Source organism: Borostomias antarcticus (genome assembly GCF_949987555.1).
Source record: "Borostomias antarcticus genome assembly, chromosome: 2".
NCBI classification, from domain to species: Eukaryota; Metazoa; Chordata; class Actinopteri; order Stomiiformes; family Stomiidae; genus Borostomias; species Borostomias antarcticus.
Genome location: NC_140235.1, coordinates 41789060 through 41799059, shown reverse-complemented (window position 1 = coordinate 41799059; position 10000 = coordinate 41789060). Strand labels below are relative to the sequence as shown.

Genomic DNA, 10000 nt, shown 5'->3' with positions numbered 1-10000 from the left:
CTCTGACCTGTCTGCTCTGCCCTGTCTGCTCTGTCTGCTCTGACCTGTCTGCTCTGCTCTGTCTGCTCTGCCCTGTCTGCTCTGTCTGCTCTGTCCTGTCTGCTCTGTCCTGTCTGCTCTGTCCTGTCTGCTCTGCCCTGTCTGCTCTGTCCTGTCTGCTCTGTCTGCTCTGCCCTGTCTGCTCTGACCTGTCTGCTCTGTCTGCCCTGTCTGCTCTGCCCTGTCTGCTCTGTCCTGTCTGCTCTGCTCTGTCTGCTCTGCTCTGTCTGCTCTGCCCTGTCTGCTCTGCCCCCTCCCCCTGCTTCCTACTGCCCCCTCTCCCTGCTACTGCCCCCTCCCCCTGCTACTGCCCCCTCCCCCTGCTTCCTACTGCCCCCTCCCCCTGCTTCCTACTGCCCCCTCCCCCTGCTACTGCCCCCTCCCCCTGCTACTGCCCCCTCTCCCTGCTACTGCCCCCTCTCCCTGCTACTGCCCCCTCTCCCTGCTTCCTACTGCCCCCTCCCCCTGCTACTGCCCCCTCCCCCTGCTTCCTACTGCCCCCTCCCCCTGCTACTGCCCCCTCCCCCTGCTTCCTACTGCCACCTCCCCCTGCTACTGCCCCCTCCCCCTGCTTCCTACTGCCCCCTCCCCCTGCTACTGCCCCCTCCCCCTGCTTCCTACTGCCCCCTCCCCCTGCTACTGCCCCCTCCCCCTGCTTCCTCTCTGCTTGGCCAAATTCACCCCAAGTCTGTCCCACATTGATGGTCTTTCACCCTGGATGAGGTCTGAGCTTCTGTTGAACAAGAGAACTCTCTGTTGGCTAAGAAGCTAGGAAGGACTTTGCATGCCAGATTAATGTGAACAAAGATGTATTGATTTATTAATAAACATACTGGACATCTGGACTGTGTGGGCGATGGTGGGGGTGAACGAGCCCCCCAGGGCAGAACAGGACCCCCCAGGGCAGAACAGGCCTCCAGCCCGGGGGTGTAGCTGTGACTAAAATAACAAAGAAGCAGGATTCTGCAAGTCATTTAAAAAGGGCTGCTTGGTTCTTTCTACACCTGCCACTTGAATTTGGCCTGTATGCACATTAGGTGTTGAGGGTGTTGGGAGGGTGTTGAGGGTGTTGGGGGGGTGTATTAACCCAGTATTAACCCAGTATTAACCCAGTATTAACCCAGTACTAACCCAGTGCTTTGCTCCTACGCTACGCTATGAAGAAAGAGACTGCATGTGCTGATTTATCACCCGAGCCGTTGTTGTGGAGGGAAATGTTTCTTCGCTTTTAATTGAGGTTCCTCCTCATAGTTAGTTTGAACTTTAGTTCAATTGTCAAGTTCAGTTAAAGAGATCGGAGTCTCTCTCTGAACAGTAGGTTTCACTACAGTAGGTCTCTATTCAAAGGTTGTATCTTTCTCTTCATAGTTGGATGTTTTCACCTTCTCCTCAACATGAACATTCACACTTTCTCTTGTCTTTTTCTTTCTCTACAGTCACAGAAAAAGAGGTGCAGCAATGGTGAGTTTCTCTTGATTCCCCCCTGATCGTTGTGCTCATATGTTCTGCTCACGATGCTCATATCTCTCTGAGGGAAAGCTGCCATGTTAATGAACACGGTGGATCCTGTTCCATCACACGCGTGTGTGTGTGTTAGTCTGGCCGGGCTGAACTCCCTCACTGGACCTGCTTACTGGGTATTCTCCCCTCTCTCAATGTTCCTGCTGTATTTATGGAACCCGAAGCCCGCGGAACGTCACATGCAGAACTATTTACACGTGTTCCACAAACCTTCCATCTCAACCCTGGTTGCCATGGACACCCAACGCAACATCCTGTATTTTGTGAACCACGTCTGGGATGGAAACAGGAAAAAAGAGCCAAGCAAACAAACCGTCAGCAGACTGAGCTGATAACCCTGGACTCCCATTACTCATTAAACATTCAGATATTTCATATGTTATATTATAATATTTATATATTCAGATATTCATTCATATATTTCAACATTCATGAAGTATTGTATGGTGTCTGTTGTGTATCAGCCAGGTAGAGAGATGGTCTGTCCTGCGCTGCCCTCACACAGAACCAGCACATTAACCCTAACCCTAACCCAGGTAGAGAGATGGTCTGTCCTGCGCTGCCCTCACACAAAACCAGAACATTGAGAGCCGCTGAAAAGCTCCATATGAAAGCCAGCCATTGTGTTCCATCAGGTTGTGTTGGTGGGCTGGGCTCTATACCCAATACATCCATGCTCTATACCCAATACATCCATGCTCTATACCCAATACACCCAATACATCCATGCTCTATACCCAATACACCCAATACATCCATGCTCTATACCCAATACATCCATGCTCTATACCCAATACATCCATGCTCTATACCCAATACATCCATGCTCTATACCCAATACACCCATGCTCTATACCCAATACACCCATGCTCTATACCCAATACACCCATGCTCTATACCCAATACACCCATGCTCTATACCCAGACCTTGATAGCGTTGGGCTCTATACCCAGACGTTTATAGCGTTGGGCTCTATACCCAGACCTTGATAGCGTTGGGCTCTATACCCAGACGTTTATAGCGTTGGGCTCTATACCCAGACGTTTATAGCGTTGGGCTCTATACCCAGACGTTCATAGCGTTGGGCTCTATACCCAGACCTTTATAGCGTTGGGCTCTATACCCAGACCTTTATAGTGTTGAGCTCTATACCCAGACCTTTATAGTGTTGGTCTCTATACCCAGACCTTTATAGTGTTGGGCTCTATACCCAGACCTTTATAGTGTTGGGCTCTTTACCCAGACCTTTATAGTGTTGGGCTCTATACCCAGACGTTCATAGCGTTGGGCTCTATACCCAGACCTTTATAGTGTTGGGCTCTATACCCAGACGTTCATAGCGTTGGGCTCTATACCCAGACGTCTATAGCGTTAGGCGTTATACCCAGACCTTTATAGCGTTGGGCTCTATACCCAGACGTTCATAGCGTTGGGCTCTATACCCAGACGTCTATAGCGTTAGGCGTTATACCCAGACCTTTATAGCGTTGGGCTCTATACCCAGACCTTTATAGTGTTGGGCTCTATACCCAGACCTTTATAGTGTTGGGCTCTATACCCAGACCTTTATAGTGTTGGGCTCTTTACCCAGACCTTTATAGCGTTGGGCTCTATACCCAGACCTTTATAGTGTTGGGCTCTATACCCAGACCTTTATAGTGTTGGGCTCTATACCCAGACCTTTATAGTGTTGGGCTCTTTACCCAGACCTTTATAGCGTTGGGCTCTATACCCAGACCTTTATAGCGTTGGGCTCTATACCCAGACGTCTATAGCGTTAGGCGTTATACCCAGACCTTTATAGTGTTGGGCTCTTTACCCAGACCTTTATAGTGTTGGGCTCTATACCCAGACCTTTATAGCGTTGGGCTCTATACCCAGACCTTTATAGTGTTGGGCTCTTTACCCAGACGTTCATAGCGTTGGGCTCTATACCCAGACCTTTATAGCGTTGAGCTCTATACCCAGACGTTCATAGCGTTGGGCTCTATACCCAGACGTTCATAGCGTTGGGCTCTATACCCAGACCTTTATAGTGTTGGGCTCTATACCCAGACCTTTATAGTGTTGGGCTCTATACCCAGACCTTTATAGTGTTGGGCTCTATACCCAGACGTTCATAGCGTTGGGCTCTATACCCAGACGTCTATAGCGTTAGGCGTTATACCCAGACCTTTATAGCGTTGGGCTCTATACCCAGACGTTCATAGGGTTGGCAGAGGTACAGTATGATTCAGTCCTCATCAGAGTGTGGGCAGGTTAGGGACCACAGCAGGTCCACTGGCACCGCGCCCTCCCTCTGAGGGGCCTCGACGGCACCAGCCTCGCCTGGCAGACCTACCTGGCAGACCTACCTGGCAGACCTACCTGGCAGACCTACCTGGCAGACCTACCTGGCAGACCTACCTGGCTCCACCAGGGCCAGCAAGCTGCACACATCAGCGGATCCCATGTGCACTACTAATAAAGCATCAGATGCTCGGTCACTAGGCTATATATTGAGTGGCAAGTTCAAAACAGCACAAGGTTGTTTTTTTCCATTTGTGTACTGGAGGCAGAAGTGACTTTGAGCCCAGTAACAGTCCCAGTCTGGTCTCAGCCCAGTAACACCCCAGTCTAACCTCAGCCCAGTAACACCCCCAGTCTAACCTCAGCCCAGTAACATCCCAGTCTGGTCTCAGCCCAGTAACATCCCAGTCTGGTCTCAGACCAGTAACATCCCAGTCTGGTCTCAGCCCAGTAACATCCCAGTCTGGTCTCAGCCCAGTAACATCCCAGTCTGGTCTCAGCCCAGTAACACCCCCAGTCTAACCTCAGCCCAGTAACATCCCAGTCTAACCTCAGACCAGTAACATCCCAGTCTGGTCTCAGCCCAGTAACATCCCAGTCTAACCTCAGACCAGTAACATCCCAGTCTAACCTCAGACCAGTAACATCCCAGTCTGGTCTCAGCCCAGTAACACCCCAGTCTAACCTCAGACCAGTAACATCCCAGTCTAACCTCAGCCCAGTAACATCCCAGTCTAACCTCAGCCCAGTAACATCCCAGTCTAACCTCAGCCCAGTAACATCCCAGTCTGACCTCAGCTCAGTAACAGTAATTGTTCAGTTAGGGCTCACTAGTCCTACGCTAGGCTAACAGTCTGGCTGACTAGTCCTACGCTAGGCTAACAGACTGGCTGACTAGTCCTACGCTAGGCTAACAGTCTGGCTGACTAGTCCTACGCTAGGCTAACAGTCTGGCTGACTAGTCCTACGCTAGGCTAACAGTCTGGCTGACTAGTCCTACGCTAGGCTAACAGTCTGGCTGACTAGTCCTACGCTAGGCTAACAGTCTGGCTGACTAGTCCTACGCTAGGCTAACAGTCTGGCTGACTAGTCCTACGCTAGGCTAACAGTTGGGGCTGACTAGTCCTACGCTAGGCTAACAGTCTGGCTGACTAGTCCTACGCTAGGCTAACAGTCTGGCTGACTAGTCCTACGCTAGGCTAACAGTCTGGCTGACTAGTCCTACGCTAGGCTAACAGTTGGGGCTGACTAGTCCTACGCTAGGCTAACAGTCTGGCTGACTAGTCCTACGCTAGGCTAACAGTCTGGCTGACTAGTCCTACGCTAGGCTAACAGTCTGGCTGACTAGTCCTACGCTAGGCTAACAGTCTGGCTGACTAGTCCTACGCTAGGCTAACAGTCTGGCTGACTAGTCCTACGCTAGGCTAACGGTCTGGCTGACTAGTCCTACGCTAGGCTAACAGTCTCGCATTTCATTAAGCTCCTATTGCCCTATTATGTTGTCTACTGTGTTTTTTTGTATTGATTGAAATGGAAAGCACTTTGGTCAACTCTTGTTGTTTTAAATGTGCTCTATAAATAAAGTTGGATTGGATTGGATTGCATTCACTACAGGAGAAGCCCATATGAACAATTGGATGACATTGACCGTAGTCCTATACTGCTTGTTCAGGTTGTGAGTGAGGGTTCAGGTAGTGAGTGAGGGTTCAGGTTGTGAGTGAGGGTTCAGGTTGTGAGGGTTCAGGTTGTGAGTGAGGGTTCAGGTTGTGAGGGAGGGTTCAGGTTGTGAGTGAGGGTTCAGGTTGTGAGGGTTCAGGTTGTGAGTGAGGGTTCAGGTTGTGAGGGTTCAGGTTGTGAGTGTTCAGGTTGTGAGGGTTCAGGTTGTGAGTGTTCAGGTTGTGAGGGTTCAGGTTGTGAGGGTTCAGGTTGTGAGGGTTCAGGTTGTGAGGGTTCAGGTTGTGAGTGAGGGTTCAGGTTGTGAGGGTTCAGGTTGTGAGGGTTCAGGTTGTGAGTGAGGGTTCAGGTTGTGAGTGAGGGTTTGGGGGGAGGGGTGTGTAGGAGGGGTTTGGGGGGAGGGGTGTGTAGGAGGGGTTTGGGGGGAGGGGTGTGTAGGAGGGGTTTGGGAGGAGGGGTGTGTAGGAGGGGTTTGGGAGGAGGGGTGTGGGAGGAGGGGTGTGTAGGAGGGGTGTTGGAGGAGGGGGTGTGTAGGAGGGGTGTGTAGGAGGGGTTTGGGGGGAGGGGTGTGTAGGAGGGGTTTGGGGGGAGGGGGTGTGTAGGAGGGGGTGTGTAGGAGGGGTTTGGGGGGAGGGGGTGTGTAGGAGGGGTTTGGGGGGAGGGGTTTGGGAGGAGGGGTTTGGGGGGAGGGGGTGTGTAGGAGGGGTGTTGGAGGAGGGGGTGTGTAGGAGGGGTTTGGGGGGAGCGGTTGTGTAGGAGGGGTTTGGGGGGAGCGGTTGTGTGAATTATGGTTTGATGTCTGGGCCTGGGCTCTTTTAGATATAGCTTCTTCCCAAATTAACATATTTTTCCATATTTTCAGAGACCCAGGCTTCCAGTCTGTTCTTCTGTTATGAGCAGAAATATATACCTCTGGCTCCTTCTCTACCCCCCCCCCCCTCCCCCCCCTCCCATCACCCCTACGTTCCCTCCCATCTCTACCCCCCCCCCCACCCCCCCATCACCCTACGTTCCCTCCCATCTCTACCCCCCCCCCCCCCACCCCCCCATCACCCCTACGTTCCCTCCATCTCTACCCCCCCCCCCCCACCCCCCCATCACCCCTACGTTCCCTCCCATCTCTACCCCCCCCCACCCCCCCATCACCCCTACGTTCCCTCCCATCTCCTCCTCAGCTCTCCATCACTGCAGATGTTCTTCAACTCAGCATCTGCCGTGAATAAGGCACGAAGATGTTTTCATATTTCCACAATTTGGGGTGTTAAAATTCATTATTACTGCTTCCTTTCAGATGTTGGAACCTCTCGTCGGTGGGTTCTGTCTGATGGAGAGGATGTGTTCCTTCTCAGCTCTGGTTCTGTGTGGTTCTCTGGGCGTCGAGTGGATCTCATGATTCATTCTGCATGCTGTTCTGTTGATAGATCCAGGCCTTAACTCTTTCTCTCTCTTCACTTCCTGTCTCTCCCTCTCTCCCCTCCTCCCTCTCTCCCCTCCTCCCCCCTCCCCCCTCCACCCTCATCTCTCTCTCCTCTCTCTCTCTCTGTTGCTGATCCTCCTCTCTCCCCTCCTCCCTCTCTCCGTCTTCCTACCCTTCTTTCCCCCTCCTTTCCCCTCCCCTCCTCCCCCTCCCTCCTCCCCCTCCCTCCTCCCCCCCCCTCCTCTCCCCCCCTCCTCTCCCTCCCTCCTCTCCCTCCATCCTCTCCCTCCCTCCTCTCCCTCCCTCCTCCCTCCTCCCTCCTCCCCTCCATCCTCTCCCTCCCTCCTCTCCCTCCCTCCTCCCTCCTCCCTCCTCCCCTCCCTCCTCTCCCTCCCTCCTCTCCCTCCCTCCTCCCTCCTCCCTCCTCCCCTCCCTCCTCTCCCTCCCTCCTCCCTCCCCCCTCCCTCCTCTCCCTCCCCCCTCCCCCTCCCTCCTCCCTCCTCTCCCTCCCTCCTCCCTCTCCCTCCTCCCCCTCCCTCCTCAGGTATAAAGGTTTCATTAAAGACTGCCCCAGCGGTCAGCTGGACTCAGCTGGCTTCCAGAAGATTTATAAGCAGTTCTTCCCCTTCGGTGACCCCACCAAGTTCGCCACCTTCGTCTTCAATGTCTTTGATGAGAACAAGGTACCAGCCGGGCTGTAGGTCCCTCGCTGCGCATCACAACACGCCGGGCTGTAGGGTCCCTCGCTGCGCCATGACAACACGCCGGGCTGTAGGGTCCCTCGCTGCGCCATGACAACACAACAAAGGGACAGTCAGATACACATTTATAGTAGATATATACTGTATACAAATTCACAGTAGATGCAAAAGCATATCACCATCTCTTTGACTCTGCTACTGTGGCGTCACACACACACACACACCATGTATAATCACACACACACACACACACACACCAACCCTGCACACACACACACACACACACACACACACCATGTATAATCACACATTCTACCGAGAACAAGCACACACAGACACACACACGCACCAACCCTGCACACACACACACACACACACACACACACACACACACACACACACACACCATGTATAATCACACATTCTACCGAGAACAAGCACACACAGACACAGACACACACACACACCAACCCTGCACACACACACACACACACACACACACACACACACACACACACACACACACACACACACACACACACACACACACACACTCATTCTCTGTCACACACACACCATTCGTCCCCTCCTCGGGTCTAGCCTTGATATGAGAGGACATGCTGCCCAATGCAATGTTTGGAATGAATTCCTTGATGTAACTGAATGTGATGTTTATGCTGGATGGCATTATCACGGGTCTCATGGATTAACCTCCCTGTCTGCCGTCATCTCCACTTAAATGACCTCCATGTGTCCTTTATTTCTCTTAATGCTATCTGTTATCTATTAGAGACATGGGACTGAATGAAAATGGCCAGACTTCCTGGTTCTCCTGACGTTGAGTCTCTCTCTCTCTCTCTCTCTCTCTCTCTCTCTCTCTCTCTCTCTCCCTCTCTCTCTCTCTCTCTCTCTCTCTCTCTCTCTCTCTCTCGGCAGGATGGACGTATTGAGTTCTCAGAGTTCATTCAGGCTCTGTCCGTGACTTCCAGAGGAACACTGGACGAGAAGCTCCGATGTAAGAGACACATCCGCCCAGCGTCTGTTCTGTCCTGCGTCTGAGCCTGTCTGTTCTGTCCTGCGTCTGAGCCTGACTGTTCTGTCCAGCGTCTGTTCTGTCCAGCGTCTGTAGCCTGTCTGTTCTGTCCAGCGTCTGTAGTCTGACTGTTCTGTCCAGCGTCTGAGCCTGTCTGTTCTGTCCTACGTCTGTAGTCTGTGTTCTGCCCAGCGTCTGAGCCTGTCTGTTCTGTCCTGCGTCTGAGTCCTGTCTGTTCTGTCCAGCGTCTGTAGTCTGACTGTTCCGGCGCCAGTCTGGTCACCGGTCAGGAAGCCTTTGTGAATGTGTCAGTTTTTCGTGCACCTCAACTACGTCGGAAGCGTTTGACTGTGAATGTATGAAGAGTGTTTTGGGGCTGCTCTATTAATTAGAGTGTCCTGGACAAGATAAATGACCATGGCTGCAGTATTGGGCTCAGGTCTAATTGATTGTTTTGCGGTTATGGATCAGGTGGTCCTTGTTTTAGTGCCACTGTGCTCATCTGGTCTGAGTGCATCAGTCTGTGGTCCATACAGTTCTATTAATACATCCATGGGTCCATAACACTGCTGTGAAAAAGATGGGGGACAGAATGATATGAGCAGCACCACTGACGGCTAAGGTTAGGGCTAGGGTTAGGGCTAGGGCTAGGTCTAGGTCTAGGGTTAGGGTTAGGGTTAGGGCTAGGGCTAGGGCTAGGGCTAGGGTTAGGGCTAGGGCTAGGGCTAGGGTTAGGGCTAGGGTTAGGGTTAGGGTTAGGGCTAGGGCTAGGGCTAGGGCTAGGGTTAGGGCTAGGGCTAGGGCTAGGGTTAGGGCTAGGGCTAGGGCTAGGGCTAGGGCTAGGGCTAGGGTTAGGGTTAGGGTTAGAAAGACTAGGCTAAGAAAGACCAGGATGTGACATATTAACCTGTGAAAGCGATACCAAGGTCCTTCTCATGGCACTGGCCAGTGCCACTATTTCTAATTTATCATAATCAGTCGGATAGATTTATTTGGGATGGAGGCAAGTTTATTTGTACAGTAGAGCACATTTCAGCAACAAGACAATTCAAAGTGCTTTACAAGAGACATTAAAAGCATCAAGACAAAGTGCAAGAAACACATTATAAAAGGACATTTAAAACAAAGTGCAAGAAACACATTATAAAAGGGCATTCATAACAGAAGGAAGGCAGGTAGCCTGGATCCAGCCCAAGACAGGAGCCACAGCGTCTGGCTGTATTAGAGCAGCGTCGTATTGATCGGTATTGGAGTGCCGGTCGTATTGATCGGTATTGAGTGCCGGTCGTATTGATCGGTATTGGAGTGCCGGTCGTATTGATCG

General features: G+C 52.0%; 1 protein-coding gene across 1 annotated transcript in view; it reads left to right on the top strand.

Annotated features, from left to right (window-relative positions):
* Nucleotides 1–10000, top strand: part of ncs1a (neuronal calcium sensor 1a) — a gene marked incomplete at both ends in the record, with an annotated part of 20016 nt that overhangs the window by 5689 nt on the left and 4327 nt on the right. The window contains 3 exons of the mRNA XM_084459626.1: nucleotides 1476–1500; nucleotides 7487–7625; nucleotides 8580–8658. Coding sequence (XP_084315752.1) covers nucleotides 1476–1500; nucleotides 7487–7625; nucleotides 8580–8658 — 243 coding nt within the window. The remainder of the gene's footprint in view (nucleotides 1–1475; nucleotides 1501–7486; nucleotides 7626–8579; nucleotides 8659–10000) is intronic.